General features: G+C 31.9%; 3 protein-coding genes and 1 pseudogene across 4 annotated transcripts; all 4 read left to right on the forward strand.

The window, feature by feature from the left end:
- The first annotated feature begins 1,169 nt into the window (after positions 1-1,169).
- LOC131843491 (uncharacterized) lies at positions 1,170-2,963 on the forward strand (annotated as a pseudogene).
- A 424-nt stretch (positions 2,964-3,387) lies between these two features.
- Positions 3,388-5,311, forward strand: LOC131843493 (uncharacterized). The gene is made up of 4 exons (XM_059192159.1): positions 3,388-3,540; positions 3,612-3,962; positions 4,086-4,254; positions 5,104-5,311. The coding sequence occupies exons 1-4, from the start codon at positions 3,468-3,470 to the stop codon at positions 5,270-5,272; spliced, it is 762 nt and encodes a 253-aa protein (XP_059048142.1). The 5' UTR covers positions 3,388-3,467; the 3' UTR covers positions 5,273-5,311.
- An 885-nt stretch (positions 5,312-6,196) lies between these two features.
- On the forward strand, positions 6,197-9,449 carry LOC131843408 (uncharacterized). Its single transcript, XM_059192040.1, has 6 exons — positions 6,197-6,257; positions 6,373-6,473; positions 6,880-7,027; positions 7,637-7,729; positions 8,368-8,525; positions 9,258-9,449. The coding sequence occupies exons 1-6, from the start codon at positions 6,197-6,199 to the stop codon at positions 9,447-9,449; spliced, it is 753 nt and encodes a 250-aa protein (XP_059048023.1).
- Positions 9,450-10,167: 718 nt separating this feature from the next.
- LOC131843407 (N-alpha-acetyltransferase 35, NatC auxiliary subunit) lies at positions 10,168-20,716 on the forward strand. 2 transcript variants are annotated; one of them, XM_059192039.1, is made up of 14 exons: positions 10,168-10,250; positions 11,392-11,474; positions 11,872-12,023; positions 12,881-13,104; positions 13,411-13,591; positions 14,143-14,332; positions 14,784-14,965; positions 15,551-15,772; positions 16,360-16,500; positions 16,982-17,145; positions 17,388-17,580; positions 18,171-18,328; positions 18,875-18,968; positions 20,503-20,716. In XM_059192039.1, exons 2-14 carry the CDS (start codon positions 11,396-11,398, stop codon positions 20,641-20,643), a joined length of 2,121 nt encoding a protein of 706 aa, XP_059048022.1. In that variant the 5' UTR covers positions 10,168-10,250; positions 11,392-11,395; the 3' UTR covers positions 20,644-20,716. The 2 variants fall into 2 exon arrangements, with proteins under 2 accessions (XP_059048022.1, XP_059048021.1); XM_059192038.1 differs by lacking the exon at positions 10,168-10,250 and adding an exon at positions 10,349-10,377.
- The last annotated feature ends 1,443 nt before the right edge of the window (positions 20,717-22,159 follow it).

A 22,159-nucleotide genomic window follows, 5' to 3' on the forward strand; every position in this document is an offset into this window, starting at 1 on the left:
GAAAAGCACACCGCTTTTCTACGCTTTTCTAAGATAGTACCTAGATAAGAAGTTGTTAAACACAGTGTATGTTATCAGTTTGTAAAACTATTTAATAGACTGCCTAGTGATTTAAAAGATGCTATTTATAAAACTAATTTCAAAACTAAACTTAAAAAATATTTTACTCCGTTGACAAATTTTTGATGAGTGACTGTTACAGTAGCTCAATTCGGATATTATTATTATTTTGACATTGTTATTTTAGATTTAAATTATTTAATTTTGTACTTTGAAATTCGACACAATAATTTTATTGTTACGGCTAAATTTTTACATTTATTTATGTATATAGTTACACACAAATAAATACTTACAAATAGAGATGTCAGAGGTCTAGTATATATCATATATAATATATACGTTTCCAATGAGGAAGTTTTATTAATTTTCCTACAATTGAGTCCATTTTTCTATGAAATTGATTTTCGTGTGGCTCAAAGATATCAATAATCGAGAAACCCGGTCTGTTTCTGTACTTCAGTATATAAAGAGTGATTTTATCTACCTCGTTTCGATCCATTATCCATTTATTTCTGAATTCTTGCAACATCCACCAACATAGATAGGCGATATGTTTCACATATACTATACATAAAATAAAAGAGAGACTACTCGTATTGTGATCAGATACATGATTTTTTCTCATCTCTCATGCATCTCATTATCTGAAGAGTTAAGAGTCCTCTGACCGGCGCATATGTATGAGTTGTAAATATTAATGAAACAAGAGTAATAAGAGAAGTACACACATGGCCCACGGTTTTCTCTGTTTGCCTCATAACGAATTTGACAGAAAGATGAAATCAACTTCCTAATAATTAATTCATATTGCGTAATAATCATTTATCTAGGCGCCAAATTATAATTAGGTACGTACTGAAACAAAGATGATTTATTAAATTTACTTCACGTATCGAAAGTTGAAACTGACAATGTAGTTTTGAGTCCCAACTTTCTCTTGTAACGACATTAAAATTTAAAACTTGTTCACATTAAGTCTGTAGCTAAAATACGAGATGTATTGACACATTGTTAGTTGGCTGTTATATACCTGGAGTGAACTTGCTGCTTACTATTTGTACTGGAAAGTCACGCGTAACCGTTCTTACTGCTTAATAGTACTTTCTATGCGGAAAATGATACTGATTATGAAGTGTTTTTTTGTGTTACTAGTTTTATGTACGATTGCTTCGAGTAATACTGGGTCAGGTAAGTAGTCTTATATGTTAATTCGATTATATGGATGATGACTGGAGTAAAAAAATGCAATATGGATTTATAGTTTTACAATTTATTACAATAATTTTAATATTATTTAATTATAAAATAATTTATTTATTATTTTAATATAATTTATATTCTTAACATCTTTTATTTGCGTTGATATCATTCCCTCTATTACAGATATATAACTTGTTGTTATTAAACTATAAATATAAATTTATTCTTTTATTATAATGTAATGCGAAATAAATTTCAGATGAATTGATTTTAACCGAAGACAGACCATATGAAATAATAAATATTAATATTCCAAAGATCATTTGGAAGAGAGCGTTTCGTCCAACTCCCGTGTTAAAATCACCAGTCACTATAGTTGTACCAATTCACGTACATCAAGATGATAATGAAGTAGAATACGACACAGCAGATGAAGTGACAGAAGTAAATCAAGTTGTAGAAACTACAGCAATTAGTGAAGATGAAATTCAAGAAGTTGATGTGACAACTATAAATCCAAATGTAACTGAAAGTCCTGTATCAGACGAAGAAATTACTACAACAGAGGCACCACAAGTCACTGGGCAGTTACTTCGATTTCCTTGTGCATGTCGTAGTGGACAATGCGGTTGTTGTACTGGGGCAATTTTAGAAAGATTTAACATGAAAGCATGTGGAAATATTAGTTTTATACCTGAAGACTTTGTATTCGATGTTCAGCTAAGCGTGAATAATAATACTAAGATTAGACGTAGAGTTTCAGGTAGGATTGATATAATAACTAAAAATGTTAGATATTTGATTGCAGGCAGAAATATAAATTAAAACAATATCGCCCTTACGTAGAAATGATTGTAATTTTTGTGTTATAAATTTAACAAATCACTGGGTATCAAATTTAATACGCATAGATCAAGTGAACAACTTAATTTTTATTGTTGCGAAATCTCATTCAAAACGCAAGAAAAATATAATTTTAAATTAAAACGATGATTATTAACATATGTATAGCGGTGCAGTGAGTATTTATTAATAACTTAACATTATTTACATTACAGCTAGTGATCCACCGCCCATATGTTTTAATCCCAGAGTAGCACCATTTGTACGTATCTGTGCCGAAATATCAAATATTCGTATACGCAATAGAAATGCATTTGCTTGTTTGGACATTGACGCGGATATTGGTGGTTTTACTGTTTACTCGGCTTCATTTAGATGTTTTGGGTAAGCGATTGTATATTATAGATGTGTTTTAAAAGAAATAGTCTTTCAAATATTACTAGTTTTTAATGAAGCTAGTAATATTTCTATGACTATGTCTTTGAACACAATCTACAATAAAAACTACATACAATAAAAACTAATAATTAATGGATACAGAAAGGTTGATCGCCTAAATAGGCTGTTAAAATGTGTAATATAGAAACAATAAATTTGTTTTCAGTCTCGGTTCTTCGGGAATTCAAACTGGACTAAGACCTAAACCAATATCAGCAGGACCAAAGCCTGTCAATCTATTTGGTAATAGTGATAGGGACGAAGAAGGCGGATTTTTATAAAATGCAGCAAGTACAGTTCTTGGTGGAGGTGGAGGCGGAGATGGGCTATTTGGGGGATCTAATGATGACGATGATGGGCCCCTAGACGCTCTCGGTGATGCCGTTGAGGGTATATTTGACGGCAGACAATTAGACTAGCGATATGAACGTACAATAGTGTATCTACCGATATATTATTTTCTATATAATATTTATGTTATAAGATATTTATTATATTATTAAATTAATGCCAAATTTATAAAATTATAGCCTATAGGTTTGTTATTATTATAATATCTTTATGTTAAAATATTTACGTAGATAAATATATATATCAGTTAATGTGAAATATTTTAATAATATTTCAAAATATTATTTTATACGTACCAGTAACGTAGTAAATAATAACAGTCGAGCTTGTGTACGAAATAAAAGATTACAAATTTTATTTAACTTTCATTTAATTAAATTAGTTAACCATATATTACATACGTTGATAGTAGTACATAAGAATATAATTTTATGCAATGAACGTGAAAGTTGTGAATACAAAGATTCTCTGTCGTCTTAAACCGGTTCAAATCTCCGCAAGCGAATTGGAGTGTCTCTTATATTCACTCGACCGGCGCACGCGTAACTTCACCATAAAGTAATTTTAACATTATGAAACAATACATAAACAAAACTTTTTATTTACTTGTGACTTTATTTTTATTAGTTCGATCAGAATACAGCGGTAAGTCAATTTTATTTGCTCGATATTTATTTAATATCTCTAATTTTATTAATGTCTCAGTATTATTTTAGTGGCAAATAAACAGGACAGTGTAAATAAAACATTGGATCGATTACACGAAACAGAAGTACCAGACAGCGCATTATTAACATTAGATCGTATAAATTTAAAAAATATAGCTACTATATCACAATATGCAAGACATAACAAAATTTCCAAACAAGACGAACAGAATTCAACATCTACGTCTGAAAATGAACGTTGCACTTGTAGCCAAGGAGTGTGCAAATGTTGCACTGGATATTTTATGGATCTGTTTAACCAGAAAGCATGCTTGAAAGTGATATACACTCCGGGAGACTTCGCTTTTGATGTTGTTATGAGTTTAAATGACAGAATTCTTTATGAAAATTCTATGTCAGGTATTTTTTTTTATTTTATTTCTAAATTAAGTATCGTAATGCATAAAAATTATAGTACTTTTTCATTATGTGTTTCAATATAGTAAATAATTTTATAAATTTATATTGTTGTGCATATTTCAGGTAAAAATCCCAAGCCAATTTGCATAAGTCCTCCCAGATTGTCGAACTTAAAAGTGTGCGCTAAAATGTATGATGTATTTTTCCCCGGAAGGAACTTTCACTTTTGTTTGGCTATGACTGGGCAATGGCGGTCAGTCGAGCTGTTCAATATGGCATTTGATTGCTTAAGGTATGAAATTTACAGAAGGTAATTAACCGTGACTTATTATTTGGCTTAATTTAGACGACTTTCACATTCATCTGTAGCATAGTATCAATAGAAATAACTTAAATGTGAATGAATTTCGAATGTTTTTTTTTTCATATCTTCCAAAGAGAGAATCTTTTAAGCCTTAACTAAGGATCAAATTCAAGGCAAAGCGCTCTATCATTGCCAGTTACTCCTTACAGCTACTCCTTATTAAAATATTTCATAATCTATATTGTTTGTTTTTTCAAAACGTGACTATATAAAACAAGGTAAAGTAATACAAGTCAGTAGGTAAGTATAGAAAGTACAAACTTATCCCTGAGCTAATTTTAGTTAGTATCTCTGTAGACATTCCCCTTATTACGAATTCATTAAATTCTTTGTGAATAGATAATTTGAAATTCGAGAATCATTACTATACAAATGTATATTGCTTATTCTTAAAATTCTTTCCTTACAGTAAGTAAATTATTTTAACTACTTCTACTAATATTAGATAAGTGAAAGTGAGTTTGTTTATTGTTATCATTTTTTAAAGCCTCACATCTTATCCTATCCAAATACATTATCTTGTGTATATGTATTACTAATTACATGCCTGATAAATTATTTTAATAAATGGAAAATCTAAATAAATAAATCAGTTTCAATCATCATCATCATCATCTTAGCCCGGAAGACGTCCACTGCTGAACAAAGGCCTCCCCCTCAGTTGTCAATGCTAGAAGGAAATTATTTTAATTTAATAAGTCTCAAAATGTAGAGTCAACATTTGATTTTCAATCATGCTTCATTTAATGTTTTCTTTGCATTTTTAACGTTTTACAGAATGGGCGCAAATGGAATAGCAATGTCAAAGCCGGGAGATGGAGGTGATCTTGTCTACGTGAGTCCGCAGGGTGGGTACAATGCCGTTGTCGACGACGATACTGATGATATAGAAGAATACGACGAGAATGTAGTTCGATCCTTATTGGATTTGTTTGAAAGAAAATAAGTTAATAGTACCTTAATTATCCAAAGCTATTTATTGTAATATAACTTCAATATTTATTAAATAAACAAAGCTGTTCTAAATATTTTGTTTTATTAAATATAGAACACCATAAAATTTACAGAATATACACTGTTGTCTGCGATATTGTCTTGTGGATTGGGTTTTGATGAGCAGTGTTATATTTGTTAAGTAAAATTAATATCTCAGATTACAGTTAATATTGTACGTTTTGTAAACGTGCAACATTGTATAATCATTGTTTTCTAATGTACCTAGTGTTAACAATGGAGATGGGATCACGTCATTTTCATATGAAGTGTCCGGGGTGTGGTGGTTACAGAAATTTCACTGTGCTAGTTACATAAATCTCAACATCCAGTATATTATAAATTTAGTACAAAGCCAACTGTTGGAGGCATAACAAATTGTACTTATAGAATTCAATCTCCGACATTATTGATTAAAATAAGCTGACGGGATAAATCTTATGTGTCGATTTTGTAAAGATACTTGTACAGTTTAATTAAATAGCCAGTTATTACGTAATGATATACGACAAAGAAACTCAGTTACTTCAATTTTGATACCTGCAATTTCTGCAGTGGCTGCTTTTTTTTGCTGACTTTACAGGATATATGAACTTCAATTCAATTGCATAAGAAAATGATATGCATGTAGAACTGATTTAACGTGAAATTGAAGATGGCTTCGGTGGTGGTGCGCCCGTATCGATCCGATGCACAGGAGTTTCTTTAGAAAGTCCCGCGATAGTGCGCTCGCGCACGGCATAACTTGCATACAAATGGTTTAAGTGATACCTTTGTAGCCAGTGTTAACGTAGGTTAACGAAATACAGTCATTTGTATGGTGTCCCTGGAGGCAGAAACAATAGAGGAACTAGGTTGAGTTAACGATTTTGCCGAAATGAAATTGAAAACCACTTTCTTGTTATTATTAGTGTATTGTGTGGAGGAATATTGTTTGGGTGAGATACTTACATGTTTTGCATCTGTGTATATTTTATTACAATTATTATACATATAGCAAATGATAGTAATCATTGTGACTGTGAAATTTATATACAACGACGAACTTTTCAGGAACAAAGTTGTCTAGTAAAAATGAACTAAGGAGTAGCAGAGCTGACGAAGGAATGGATGTATCAGATTTTTCTGTTTATTACGATATAGAAACGAATAAGGTATTTAATATTAATATGAGTTGTTTTATGTCATCTTTTCTTTATTAATCCTCTATAAAATTATCTAATAGTTGTGGTATATCACTGTACGCTTTGTTTACATTTTCTGTCGAATCCACGGTGTATACTCACCGGTTTTTCACGATTCCCTGCACTACTACGGACTGCGTAACTATTTTTTTAAGTTACCGAGTTCGATTCTCGGTTGCGTCATGTGAATTCTTATAATACAATCGGTTTACATTTAGTTTGTTGACTACCTGTATTGGTTTAATTTATTATTTATAATTTAAGACATATTTTATACACAAATGTTTACTTAATAAAACTTTAGTATCTATGCATTTTGTTTAATATGTTTTGTTTCAATTTAGGCCAGTGAAAGAATTATTTTTCAATATTATAGGTAATAAAGAAAATGATGCCCCGTCCGTGGTATAGTCCTGGATGGTCATTACGTTTACCATTTACCGGCGGCAAGTGTAAATGTGATAGTTATGTATGTGAATGCTGCACCGGTGTCCGTATTGAATCTTTAAATTTTGACAGAAGAAGTAAGTTTTTGTTCACTTAACATATAAAAATTATAACATTTATATAGAAAAAATTAATCTGCAATAAGTAATCTTAGTAATAGGGTCACTGTTATTTTTCAATACATTATGATATTAAGTATGTGTGTACTATAATAGTCCTACCTCCCTTCAATGCATAAGTCTGTAAAAAGGAAGCTGTAAAACTCCTGATCTTTAAAATGTTTAAACCTTACCTACTTCCAAATATCGATTTGACTTCACTTCTCTTTCAAATACTTGATCTCGGTGGTCCAGCGGTTTAGTACACTATTGCGGATTTTTGCTGGTATTTTCTGTTTATATATGCATGTATTTATGAACAAAATATATTAACATAAGGTGTCTAATACCCATAACACAAGTTCTACTTAGTTTGGGACTAAATAGCGCTGTGTGAATTATCCTGAGATATTATTGTTATTATCTACTTTATTAGATATAATAACTCATTAGATATATACCATGGAAACGACTACCTTTCAGGTACTAGCAATAGGATAATGTTTAATATAAGTAAAATTTAAATTTGAAACGCATAAATATAAGATCTATGCGTTTAAATATTTATCATTTTTTCTAATATTATAGCATGCGCTGTACTGACATTTGAACCTTTGGAATCTACTTTAGACTTGGAAGTGAGAATGAATAATGACAGTGTATACAGAAATACGTTTTCTGGTGAGTATAATTTTTAATAATTATCTTAAAATATGTTCTCTGCCCTTATTCCACTGACTATTTAAAATTACTTTAACTAGGAGTACAAGAGAATTCTTTATTATAACTTTGTTCATGAAATAATTGCTGTACGACGTTTACTTCACTAAACTTGGGTATATCCGTACAATCCTTTACAACAAAGTTCGTATAATGACGGTTGAGGTGACATGTCGCTGAATTTGATATCAAAAAATCATGTTCATTCATAGACGTAACCTAGAAAGCAAACAACCAATAATAGTTTAAGATTGTTTTATTATGTTTTTTTGGCAGTCCAAATATATTTATTATATTCATTAATATATATACAGTAAGCCAGTACCTCTATGGAACCTCAAATAAGAGAATGTTAATTAAACGGAACAACTTAAAAAATAAAACAAACTTGTTTATAAAGATATGATGCTTTTGCTTAGTGCCTATGATGTGTTTGTTTGTTTGTCATTGTCCTTCGATGTGGCTATAAACGAATACATTTTTATTGTAGATATATAGTTAAATATTAGATTATATAATTATATATAATTACTACAATATTATTTTATATAATAATTACTATTACTGTATTACTATATTATTATATATAATTACTACAGCCCGAAATCCGCCGCCATTTTGCATTCCGATTCCTGTACCTTATCTACCGCCAGGCCTGGTAGATATGTGCGTAAGGCTTTTCGACATTAACATAATTCAGCAGATGTTGCATGTCTGTATGGATATGGATACCAGAATTGATAAGGCCCCTGTATTGGTAAGTGATATTGATTAAGTTACATTATAATATTCTAAGGATTCGAATAAAATAGAAATATATTTATTCAAATTCACATATATGTAACTTTAAGTAAAGTAGGTAATTATAAAATAATAATTTTATCTTCATGGCTGTTATCCCAGATAGGAGTAGTCGGAAGTATAATCAATTATAGACGTTATGGTGAACAACACTCATCCCGTTAGCAGGTCAAGTTAACCAATTTTGTTTTTACATGTTTGCAAGTTTGCTACTCCAAACAACTCTTCACAACTTTCTTAAACATCTTAGAAGTTCGGTAAGAAATAATTGATGAAAAAAGCCTCTGGCTCGCAGACTAACTCCACATTATGCTCAAATTTCGCTGGGTATATTTGAATACAAAACGGCAGGTAGTAAGCCTATAGCCGTTTCTAGAATTGATTTGATTAGTTGTCGGTGATTCCACATCGGAGAATCAGTCGGAAATATAAATTGACACTCACAGTTTTTTTGATGTTGTACTTGAACTGACTATTATATTATATTATGGTATTAACTACTGAGTTACGATGCTTTTAATTAATGTATAATGAATGATTCTACTAACAGATACCAAAAACTCAGTCTTGAATTCAGTATGACTCGGTAACATACATACTCATAAGTGCGTGTATACAAATTGTTTTTTATTTATTTATTATACATGTACAAGACTTTATTTTATACCTATATGACATATGATTGCAGATTCTACACTTCGATTGCATGGATATGGGACTAAATGGAATTGGTTTATCGAAACCTGGCAATAGTGGGCTAAATCAAGTGTCAAATGACACCGCTGGAACGGAGCAACTGGACAGCGACATTTATGACCCTGTAACGGAAAACATTTCGACTACAACAAGAATGTTTCAAAATAGTATTAAATATATTTAATTAATATTGTGTATAACATTGATTATGCCCATAGATATTACATTATTTATCTTCCTCTAATTATTAACACCTGCTCTTATGCATCTCCCATTACTGTCATAATAGGTACCTACTTAATAATAATAGCGACAACCCAAGTTATTCACACAGTCCCAAAGCTGATTTTTTTTTATAGGTACATTAAAAACTCAGCTAAAAGAATTACACAAATAATAATAATAACTTAGGGCAGATAACACACACATCTAGTCCCCTAATGTTATGGGTACTAACTGATAGAAATACTTAGGTAAATACATTTTTTTGCAAATGCCAGTGCAATAGAAAAGACCCAGCTCAATACAATCATTTTAAGCTTTTAAGCGCAATATGGTGCCAAAGGCAAAGAAAGGAGGATTGACGATATTACGGTATTCATAGGTTGAGTTTAAGTTTTCTTAATAAAATACTGTATACCTACCTACCTGAAACCATCTTTTTACTTATCCGAAGTACCTAGTTTTTTCTCTGAGCCTTTTACTCCGCATGTAAAGGTGGTATTACATTATCATGAATGACACATACTTTTGACGATTTATAAAGCTGAGTATGTTTGACATTATTATAAAGTTTATTAATATCTACTGTAATTGTTTAGAAACATATATTTATATAATCCTCTAAAGAGCTACCACAAAATCACCCAATAGCGTCAATAAGACTGTCAATGTCAATATGACACAATTTTGACAGTCTAGGTATTTCAATTTGGAATTTCGATTTTATGCCAAAATTTATTTAAGGGATATAAAAATTTTTGAGGTGAGTGTTGTTGATGAATTCTTAATAGAATTTAAAGTCATAATTTATAAATACTACTTAATATAATTTAGCTATAACTCTAGTCTGCAAGTTTCAAAATGGGTGATAACGATGATTACGATGACGGGTTAGTAGTTAGTAAAATATTAGCATGTTGGTGTAATTTGTTATTATTGTATAAATATTTATATAAGTACAACATTAATAATATTTTGAGTTCTTTGTAATTTATAACTGCTCACCGCTAATGCTTATTTCAAAGCCTATTATTTAGCAAGGTTATGTTTTGTTCTGTTATAGATAGGTAAATTATTACTCATAAAATATAACCTACTACAGAATATGCTTTGCTTTCATAATTGTTATATTATGTACTAAAGAAGTAAAATGTAACTACTCAGGTAGTCATAGATTTGCCAATTAAGTTTTATTATTGACACATCCAGCCTCAGTCCACTCTTTCTCAGTTAATGTTCTAAAGGTAACTTGTAGTATATATGTATATAATATAAAAATATATAATATACTTCTTGTAAAAATGTAGTAAGTCCTTTGATCTGCACAATTTTTAATATTTATAATATTATTTTAAAAATTGTGCAGATCAAAGGCCTTCCTAAATTTTTTATAATATATAGTAAGCAAATATGTATTATTAATAAATCTATTATTACCACCATATACTATATATTCATATTCATTCATAACAGAACACCATACAAATTTTAAAATAATCATACAATATTTTGCATGGTGAAACATTATTTATTCATATAAATAATGTTAATACCTATATTTGGCTTCTTTGAAATACTATATCTGGAATTATATGTAGTCAAATATTACTCCCACTGGTTCCACTGAAAATCAGAGTTTAGGTGTTACAGCCTGGACACAAAGCTTAGAGGTAACCTTTTTGGTTGTAGCTATAATTAATTATAAAACTATGTTTATAATATTAAGAATGAAATGACTAATTATATGTTTGCTGTCTTTTGTATGTGACAAATAAATATATTTTTCTTTCTTTCTACAACAGTTTGCAGTGTTATATGCACCACTTTCATAATATAGTAAATATTGATATTATTTTTATGTTATAATTATTTTAATTACATTATGTGTAATAATTACTTTTTAGTGCAATGGATTTGTTGTCAGTCTCACCTGAGGTCACTTACAATTGGGTTGATATAACATCAGATTTCTTTAAACATATACAAGGTGAGCTTTTTCTTCAATGTACTTTGTAGTTTAGGTATAATAGTAACCACTGTCTAAAGATATAAAAAAAGAATTTATATAATTTAATATATAACATATGAAATATTGATTGCCACTTCTAAGAACTTAAGTTTATTTGTGTTCAATAATTTCACTACTTTAGCAGTAATCTCTATATATATTACGTGTCACATTGTTTCTCCGCAATGGACTTCTAAACCGATTGCAATTTGATTCACACTTTGTGGTGCCATTTGATCCAACTTGAAATATAGGAAGAACCCTAGCCGCAGCAATGCTTAGCCGGTTCGGCTAGTATAATATAAATTTAAAAGGGTTAATAAGTAACTATGCATAGCATAGTAAGGTAACCTATTCTAATAATTTCATATTTTAGACTTACAGTTGGGTGAGTTACTTCATGATGGCCATCTATTTGGGCTGTTTGAAGCTATGTCAGCTATTGAGATGATGGATCCAAAGATGGATGCAGGCATGCTTTGTAACCGTGGGAATCCTAAACCTCTTAATTTTCAACAAGCTGTTGCGGTAAATATATATTTTTGCAAAATTATCTGTTTATGCTTAATGTTATATACTTAAATGGCCTTGGTGGTCTAGTGGTTTAGTGCATCGGCTTACCTCCGATGGTCGCGTGTTCGATTCGTCGAACCGCACAAACATATATATTCATGAGTTAAATTGTTTGTATCTGTCTGGGTGTTTATATGTATAATATGTATGTATTTACGAAAAAACTACTATGTGTTTATATCAGTTATCTAATAACCACAACACAAGCTTTAACAAGCTTAACTTGTATTTAAATGGCACTCTGTGAATTGTCCTTATATTATTATATAGTGTTGATATTCCTAATGTGAGAGTTTATACTCGATAATCAAATTTTTGTAAGTATGTAGATCATATGGGATGTGGATAATTGGGAATTAGTGGAGATTAAGTAAAAGATAGTAATGTGAACTAATAACTTCATTGCTATCAATGTACCATATCAGTCCACCCCTTATTATAAATTCATGTGAATTAGACACTTCATTAGATATGTATTATGCATAATGCAATTTAAATAAAATTTCTAATAAATGCAGTTTTCATTATTTTATTTATTCAATTTTGTTTGGATATTCATCAGTATTATATTATATATGTATGTCCTTATTATCTATGTTTATGTTCACCTTAAGAAGCACTGGGTCTGCAGCAGTGCAATGATGTCCAGTGCCTCTGGAGCAGACAATTCAATGTAATTGTTTTTATATAATGTAATTAGATATATTTTCTATTAGATCCCTGATAACTATTATTTATAACTAAGGACAAGTTATTGTCCCACCTGCTGTTTTATTTTATGAAACATACTATGTTTATAATTTTGTTTCCAGACAGGCAAAATAAAGATAGATGACCTAGAACCAAGTGAACTCATTGGTATAATTGATGCAACAATGGCTTGCATTGTTTCCTGGCTGGAAGGCCATTCCCTAGCCCAGACAGTATTCACAAATCTTTACTTACATCAACCACATTTGATTACAAATAAAATATTAAAAGCATACTGTATTGCTGTATACAAATTGCTTGATTGCATTAGAGATTGCATCAACAAGTGAGTGTTTATTGTATGATTATTTAAACAAAATTAATTAAAAATGTGATTTCTATATACATAATTATTTCTTTACCATAATTATCAGTGAGACAATGAATTGTAATTTGAAAAAATCCATGCTATAAGTACTATATTATTCAGAATGTATTATAATTTATTGTTGTCATTGGTATACAAATATCATTTGCTAAAACATTAGAAACTTTTTTTAGACTATATTCATGAAATTGACATTCCTCTAATACTATTGTTTTCTACTTCTTTTCTTTCTTTATTTTTTATAGTATCTGTACTCCCTTGCAGAGCACAAGTCTTTGAAGAGGAAGATTTCCAACCAATGGGATATGGTTATCGGTTGGGCTCTCACCCACAGTCTGGTAACACTTACGATGCTAGTCTCGAAGTCAGTGAGCAGAAATGCATCGCCATGCTCAGGGAGCAAGAGGAGGAGTTAAATAAAAAAGTTAGGAGTGCTGAAGATGAGGTATGTTTCTTCAATTTGAAGGTTTTTTGGGGTTCCAGGTCACATTTCTATGCTTCTAAAAAACAAAAACTGAGTATTCATGGTGATTTAACACTCCATGAATTTAAAACTACTGACACTATTCAGAAACTGTTTCCATTACTAGTAGAGATTCCTAGATATGAGTCACTTCAGTATAAGAAATACTTATCTAATAAATAAGTAAAGTCTGGTAAAGTAAAAAATTATATATGGATTTCTTTTTTTCTCGACTACTAATCTACATATATCCTTGAAATTTAAGATTGTAGATAAAGTAAATAATCACAAGTTTTATGTTGTATTCTCTACTTAGCTTACATTCTGTAATCTGAATGAGTAGTAGATGACATATACTGTCATCTACTAACCATTCAGATTACAGAAGAGAGAGTCTGCGGACTATTACGTGCAAAATTCTTCATGGCACTCTGGCTTACTAGCATTGAGTTAGATGTCCTTGCTATTTAATTAATTTAACTCGTATATTAAAGTTAACTTCTTGATTATAACTTCAATATATGGTTGTACAGGCGAATAGTGAGTGGAGCGCGTTAGCAGCAAGAATCAGGTTCACAAGAATGTTCTATCAAGCACTTCTGTTAATAACAAAGAGAGATTCCCAGTCTGGAGCAGATTGTGTAGCTCTGTTGAATGGTTGTTCAGAAATGATGAAGGTTATCATAAAGACTGCTGGAAAAGGGACACAACCGATTGAAAATTGTTAGTGTATGCTTTTAAAATTAATATATTGTATTATTAACTAACTAACTGGTAACTGTGATTCAATAAGACAATTTTACTGCATTCCATAAAATCTGTACTAAATTTTCATAATGTTTTCATAATGTTGCGACTAAGAAATCTAAACTGACAAAACTGATAATATATTATTGGCATGTAATATTAAAAAATAAATGAAGGAAACCATTCTGGAATGAAGAAGAAATAAGCAGAAGAGGATATATACACAGGCAATAATAAACCTTTGTATATTGATAAATAAAAGAAGTAAATCTTTGTAACTATTTTTTGTGTACAATAAAAGTATTTTTTAAAAAAGTAACTAGTATGCGAGCATTTTTATACTATATGAAGTATTTTTTATTATCAAGTTATTTAATTGAAATACAATAAAGTACAATACTTTATCAGTGCCAAAATATTTTCGCAGCTGATTCTCCAAATCCAATGGGATTTGAGCCTATGATCAATCAGCGTTTGTTACCGCCGACGTTCCCGAGGTATACGCGCATTAAGCCCCGTTTGGATGCACTACATTACTTCGACGAGCAGGTGACAAGGTTGCGCCACGCATGGAAGATCACCTCTTGTACTAATTTCCATACTGCATTGGTAATTGTATTATTATTTTAAAAATTAACATTTTGTGAGTGTGTGTGTAAAGTTAAATTTGGATATTAAAATATAACAAGTTTGGTTTCTTCAAGCCTTCGAATTAGTACTCGAATCATAGTTTCTATATAAAGATAAAAATCTTTATTTACGCATTTAAAATGTACGAACAAATAAATATAAAATTGGATTGGTTCACGATGGAAGGAAGAATAAGAGTGGACAAGTAGTTTTTTCTTTAATTATTATCTACGATAGACTTTGCAAAAAGTATCTGTTTGGGTTTCAATCATCTGACACAACTATTTCAGACACCAAGCAGCTTACAAAGCATGTAAGCTGCTTGGTGCTTGACTAAAAAGAGTGAGATAAGACAGAGTACAAGATAAAAGGCATGACGTCTTAGTGCTCTGGAATAGCAAAGCTTGAGGGGTATCAGGGTGTCTCATAATAAACTGATGATCGCAGTGCTGTTCATATGTATGGGCAATGGCTACCATTTACCATCGGTTCGTCACCTTGTTTGCCATTCCAATTATATATAAAAGTTATATATGCATTTCAATATAACACTGATTATTTCAGGACTTCTTTATGGAGTTCAGTCGCCAGCGCGCGTGCATTCTGTCGCGGTCAGCATTACAGTTATTGTATTTGAGTCCATCGCCCGCCAGCACAGCTTCTCTTGCCCAAGCTGGCCCGCCGCGTCCTCACCACGCACTGCTCGAAATACTGCGCGACTCAGTCAAGAATTTCGTCAATCCACCCTCACTGACGACGAAGTCTCCAATAGTCTCTACACCACAAGTAAGTACTGTTAAGGGTCACTAATTGTTGTTTAGATCAAGGCATACTTTGTACAAATACCAATGCTGACGATTGGTATATCTGTTCTCTATTTCTGCCGCCATATTGTTTTTATAACCCAGAACTATTCATACAGATATCCTCAGTGATCTAGCGGTTTAGTACACCGCCTTACTTCGGTCGTCGCGGGTTCATTTCTTCGCACGATGCAAATATTTGTATTCAGGTTATGTTTCGTTATGTGTATATTTTTGTATGTGTTTGCAAAAAAAGTATTTAAGTATTTGTATCTGTTGTCTAGTACCCACACCACAAGAGCTCTACGTAGCTTAGGACTAGATGTCGCTGTTGTGATGACGGGATCGGTGGTGAGAGTAACCAACAACAACAAAACACCCAGTAGGATTGGATCTTGTGTATTTTGATTCTTACATGTTGATACTCTAAATTGTACTAATTTATTATTACTTTATATACTAAACGTAGCGTTACGTTAGATAAAATAACTTATCACTCAAATACAATTACTATATCACACTGTGTATATTGCTTTGGCTTATTTATTATTCTTATATTACTTACTATAGACGCGTGAGTTCGTGGAGAACTTTCTGAGTCGTTGTGTGCGTCCGTTTGCTGTGTTGCTGCAAGTCTGCGGCCATAATAGAGCGCGCCAAAGGGACAAGTTTGCATTGCTGTTGGATGAGTTTGCAACACTTCAAGATGAGGTATAAATAATAAATATATCACTATTAAAAATTGTTCCAATGAATATAATACCAGTTTGTGTGATGGCGATCATAAAATTTGACATGCCCATATTGTCTGTAAGATTATTTTATTGTAACAGGCGAACCATTGCCGTATTGTAGAAAAAATTGTATTTACCAATTTTTTTGTTCTAACTTTCGCACGGATTTGCGTATGTGACTCATGTCATTTCACTTTTAAAATTTTATTTCACAAATTATGTTTTCCACAGACAAGTTTAAAACACAAGAATATATAAATTATCGATAACTGTATATTTATGTTTTTGCTGCATAATAAGATTATTAAAAAATGCGCCAAAGATCGTGGGAATGTGCGAACTGGCGCGTTTCTAGTACTCTTTCACGCGGGAATCGGCTTTCACGCAGAAGAAAATGTGTATATAATGTGTACGTATAAAGGCAATCGTGTAAATTATATAAAAAATGTATGGTATAGGCTGAGAGTGTGGACGCGGTGGTGAGCGGTGCGGCGGGTTCGGGTCTTCGCGCTTACTTCGGCACCTGGCTCCTGTACCACGTGCTACGAGTAATGATCGCCTACCTTCTCTCCGGGCTAGAGTTGGAGTTGTACAGCGTACACGAATATCACTATATATTCTGGTTAGTTTTATATATATATATATTTAAACGGCAACGCATGAGTAGCAAGTCGGCGAGTTAGTGATGTCCGTTGTGCTGTTCATGTATATAGGCGACGGTTATTTCTTACAATCAGGTGGACCGTCAGCTTGTTTGCAATTCATATTACACAAAAAAGTTAGTAATTGATCAATTATCAGGCTACTGCAATAATATAAATAATTGTAATTTATGAGTAATGAAGCATTAATATTCATTTGTAGGTATTTATATGAGTTTTTATACGGCTGGCTGGTATCAGCGTTAGGACGCGCAGAAACACTAGCAAATGAAGGGGCACGAAGGGCGGACGCTAAGCGTGGCGGCGCGCGGAAACAGAAGAAACGAAGTCGGCCGTACGCACGCGAGGGTCTCATGTGTCAAGTCATGCAGAACATGTGCGGAGGGTATTACAAGGTATTTTCATTATTTTTTAAATGTTTAAAATAATTGATCTTTTTAGACTTTTTGTAAAAAGTAGTAAGGGGTTAATGCAGTCATGTCAAAGATTCGGCCCGTGGGTCGCATCCAGCCCTCGGCTGTATTAAAGGTCGATCGCATATTCATCGCCTACATATTTAACAACCGTGTATTTATATAATTCAATAAATAAAACATTATAATAATTCAGTACATTTTTTTATTTCAATCTGATTTGATTAATATATGGCCCTCTGTAAAATTGAGTTTCACATCTCTGGTTTAATGTTTTACGAAAATTATTTCGTTAAATGCTATGAAATCACATTAAAGAAGCCTTTTACTAAAAAGAAGGGGAGCTATGATAAGTAAAAAAAAAATATTCCTTTTAAAACATTTTCACGCGTCTAATATTTTATTTTACTACAATGGTATTTACCCAGCTACGCGTCGCTGTAACTTATACTTCTCACGATACTGAGATCTATAAGAAAGATGACATCTTTTACACATATTGATCTAAATTTCCCATTTTGAGTTTATCCCAGATGAACATCGTGACAAGACGTGATATTTTTATTTTTTAGGCTTTAGTAGCATTCAAACTACAGGGAAAGATACGCCAGCCGAAGTCAGAGTTTGATAACGAAGCAGTCCGGTACAAGCACCGGTTCGCCCCACTCTCAGTTATCACACCACCACAAGTCCGCTATCATGAGTTCTGTGAGATGACACAGCCGCTGCAGTGAGTATGATATCATCGCTTTCTGAATGACGTACCTACACTTTGTATAAAGTTGATTCCTTGAGTTTTCTGTATTTCACTATTTTTATTATTTATTAGGATCACCCATGATAAGCACATTATTGTAAATGTATGTATTTACATGTGAGTGGTTTATGTGGTCCTTGTGGGCTGAACACAGCATGCAAAGTAAATTTTCAATTTGCTTTGTAAACTGTCTTGGGTTGAAGGTTGAGTTGAAGTAGTGAAATTACACTGTAATTTGCATTGTAAGAATGTGCTTTAGGTTTCCGTAATAGTAACGCATCACGTAATGCCGTTCGTTTAATAGGCGACGGTTGTCACTTACGGTCATCTGAACCGTCAGTATTTTTAAATTCAAACAGCTTTTTTAAATTTCGGTCAAAATAAAACTACCTAGGCAAATGTCTTGTACCTACTTAGGACTGTTAAAACTATCCCTAGCGTGCGACATTTCTACTAGTTGATGTTCTGTTTACGATAAAAATGTTTCCACTTAAAATATTGTTTCTTGTTCCATTTCAGATATGAAAATCCTGTGATACTATATCTTGGAGGTTGTAAACATTTTCAACAAGCTCGATCTCTATTGGAAACCATTACAACGCCTGACCAAGAGGTAAGTAAATTATATCAATTACAGGTAGAGTAAATTCTCTTTACCAAATGTAAAACAAGTAACGACAACTGTTAGTATGAATCATCATGTTTTGGACTTTGTTGATGAGACTTCGTTTCTTGGTATTGTAATAGATAATAAATTGCAGTGGGGTCCACATATATTCACACTAGCCAAAAGACTAAGCTCGGCTGCTTTTGCTATCAGAAAAATTAGACAGTTGACTGATACTGCAACAGCGAAACTAGTGTATTTTAGTTACTTCCATAGTATAATGTCGTATGGTATTATATTGTGGGGAAGAGCGGCTGATGTAGAATCAATTTTTATATTACAAAAAAGAGCAATTCGTTCAATATATAATTTACCGTGTCGCGAATCTCTTAGAGAACGCTTTAAAGAAACAGGTATTCTTACTGTTCCCTCTCAATATATATATGAAAATATTATGTATGTACGCAAAAACTTAAATTTATTTCCAAAAAATAGTCACTTACACGCCTTTAATACAAGGAATAAAAATAAATTAAATATGCCTAGTTATCGTCTCAAAAAAGTAAGTACATCTTTCATGGGACATTGTATACGTTTTTATAATAAATTGCCAGATAGTGTTTTAAATTTAAGTGAAGCCAAATTTAAGATGCATGTAAAAAAAACACTTTGCTCTAAAGCTTATTATAAAATAAACGACTACTTAAATGACTACAATGTGTGGACTTAATTACAATTTTAACTTTTGTTATGAGGCATATAATTTTTCCCATTGACATGGATAATGTAATAACAATAAAGAAACTTATTATAAATTTTGTAATGACATATTGTAAATTAAATATTGTAAATTAAATAATGTAAATTTAATATTGTAATGGGTGAAAACTGTGATCGGTACAGCCTATGCTGTAAATAATATAATTGACGTAGTGGAGTAACCTGAAACAGTCATGCTCGCTATAAAGTTCAAACTTGTGGCGGCGTGGTGGGCCGGGTCGATGTGCTCCCTCAAATATGGTTGAGTACAATGATGGCTGGCTCATACGTCATACTCGTGAACGGGTGCTGCTTGTGGGGACTGGTCTGTTCAGGTTGTGAACACTGATTAAATTTTTTGTTCTTTGCGATAGCATATGCTGGTGGTCACTCTATTCTCCCAAATTTGAATTTTAATAACTGTATTTATCGTAAACATGTTCCACTATTATTTGAAAAAAAATTACGAGCTGAGTTTCTTGTCAGTTCTTCTCATCTCGATATCATTCCGAACTGACGGTAGATTTGACATATCATAAGAGTCTGTAATAGACCTACATGAATAAAGATATTTTGAATTTGAATTTGAATTTGAAGTTATATTGAAAATTTTCTGGCACTCTCACAATTTAGTTTTAATTTTTGAGATTCCCATATCGGGCACCATTTGCAACTAAACATTGTATCTACTTTTGCACTTCCTTCGGTTTGGTCTTGAATTGACGTCTATATCAATGTAATATAGATTCTTCTTAACTAATGTAATAAAATTTTGTTACAGATAACAGATCTCCTGAAAGTAGCTAAAACAAATTTCGTTGTATTGAAATTGTTAGCCGGCGGCCACAAACGAGATTCGACTACGCCTCCAGAATTTGATTTCTCTGTACATAGACATTTTCCTATTATAAAGCTCGTGTAATTTATTCAAGTATAAGTGTAGTATATTATATGTGACTTGTATTGTAATTAAATTTATATTTATGAAATCATCATATATGTGTATAAAATATCCAAATTCCTCTTACCTTCACTGTATGGAGGCATACAATAGTAAATCAGCAAATTGCCCAGAGTAGTAGGCAAGTCTTATAAAGACTATTAAAGTATTTTTTTCTCACAGTTAACATTGATGTTGACTGATGGCGTCATTTGTGTAGTCATTTGTCTTTTTATAGTCACTCATTGCATATTTGGAAATATTTCATACAATCATTATGTTTTGTGCATATGTTCGTATCATTATGCATTGCTTTGATATATTTTTGTTCTTAAAAATGGCCTATTTTTATTTAATTTAAATGTTAAGAAAGGTGATGTTCCACCGTATAGTAAGCGGGAATCGTCGCCTATATACATGAACAGCACTACGAACATCATATTTACATGTGAGACCCGCAATATCACTCATGCGTTACCATTCCAAAGAACTAAGATGCCATGCTTCTTATCCTGTAATTACACTGCCTACTCGCATCCTACAATCGAAACGCAGCTTACAAACCAAGCTTTTTTTTTATACTACGATGGTGGCAATCAAGCATACGGCCCATCTGATGGTAAACGGTTACCGTAGCCTATGAACGCCTGAAACACCAGGGGTATCACGTGCGCGTTGCCGACTCTTAAGAAACCCTAATATACCCTTCTTGAAAAACCCAAGCTGCTTGGTGTAATAGGTGAGGCTGAGATCCCACGCAGATGACTTTACAGTCCTATGTAAACCTACCTATGAACTATCTACAGTATAGAAGTAAGTATTGTTATTATTAAATATCTACTGAGTTGTATTGGCTTAGCTGTGCCTAATTATTACTCAATATAAGTATGCAACAATTACAGATGTACTAACTATAGCAATTATTGACTTGGTGTCTTATAATTGTACATACTAGAAGTAGGGCTGTCCTATTTAAAGTTGGAAAAAATATTTTTTAAAACAGCTACCTAAAACAGTGTTTTTACAATCCTACATGTTTGTTTAGGCAAGTATGTAGGTACTGAATTTCTTTATCATATATTTGAAGGTTTCAAGGAAATAGGTATCATAACCTGTCACGTAAGACATCAACATAACCTATTATCGCTATTGTCACGTAACACGTAGGTAGGCTAATTATGACTACATTTAAGGAATATTATGATGACTACTATATAAAAAATATGTTTTAGTATACATAACATAACACTCAAGTTAGATTATTAGAATAGTTACGTAATTTTCTAACAATTATTTGCAATATATTGAACAAAACAAAAGGAGCAACAGTTGTATAACAGTTTGCAACTGTCAAATTATCTGACATATATGTAGGTACATGAGTAATAAGATTTATTGACTACCTACTAGACAAAATGGTCAAATCGTGAAGCGACATTCGATTATATCCCATATCACTATTTTTTGAAAAATTCAACTTATGCATATTTGTTTCGCG

This window comes from Achroia grisella, unplaced genomic scaffold (assembly GCF_030625045.1).
Source record: "Achroia grisella isolate CSIRO2021 unplaced genomic scaffold, CSIRO_AGI_Agris_v1 utg308, whole genome shotgun sequence".
Classification (NCBI taxonomy): domain Eukaryota; kingdom Metazoa; phylum Arthropoda; class Insecta; order Lepidoptera; family Pyralidae; genus Achroia; species Achroia grisella.

Coding starts and splice junctions, on each gene's coding strand:
- LOC131843493 (XM_059192159.1), top strand. CDS start 3,468: ATGAAACAATACATAAACAAAACTTTTTATTTACTTGTGACTTTATTT. Junction 3,963..4,085: donor TTATGAAAATTCTATGTCAG/GTATTTTTTTTT, acceptor TGCATATTTCAG/GTAAAAATCCCAAGCCAATT. Junction 4,255..5,103: donor ATGGCATTTGATTGCTTAAG/GTATGAAATTTA, acceptor AACGTTTTACAG/AATGGGCGCAAATGGAATAG.
- LOC131843408 (XM_059192040.1), top strand. CDS start 6,197: ATGAAATTGAAAACCACTTTCTTGTTATTATTAGTGTATTGTGTGGAG. Junction 6,474..6,879: donor ACGATATAGAAACGAATAAG/GTATTTAATATT, acceptor TCAATATTATAG/GTAATAAAGAAAATGATGCC. Junction 7,730..8,367: donor ATACAGAAATACGTTTTCTG/GTGAGTATAATT, acceptor TAATTACTACAG/CCCGAAATCCGCCGCCATTT.
- LOC131843407 (XM_059192038.1), top strand. CDS start 10,349: ATGGGTGATAACGATGATTACGATGACGG. Junction 10,378..11,391: donor AACGATGATTACGATGACGG/GTTAGTAGTTAG, acceptor ATTACTTTTTAG/TGCAATGGATTTGTTGTCAG. Junction 12,024..12,880: donor ATTTTCAACAAGCTGTTGCG/GTAAATATATAT, acceptor TTTTGTTTCCAG/ACAGGCAAAATAAAGATAGA.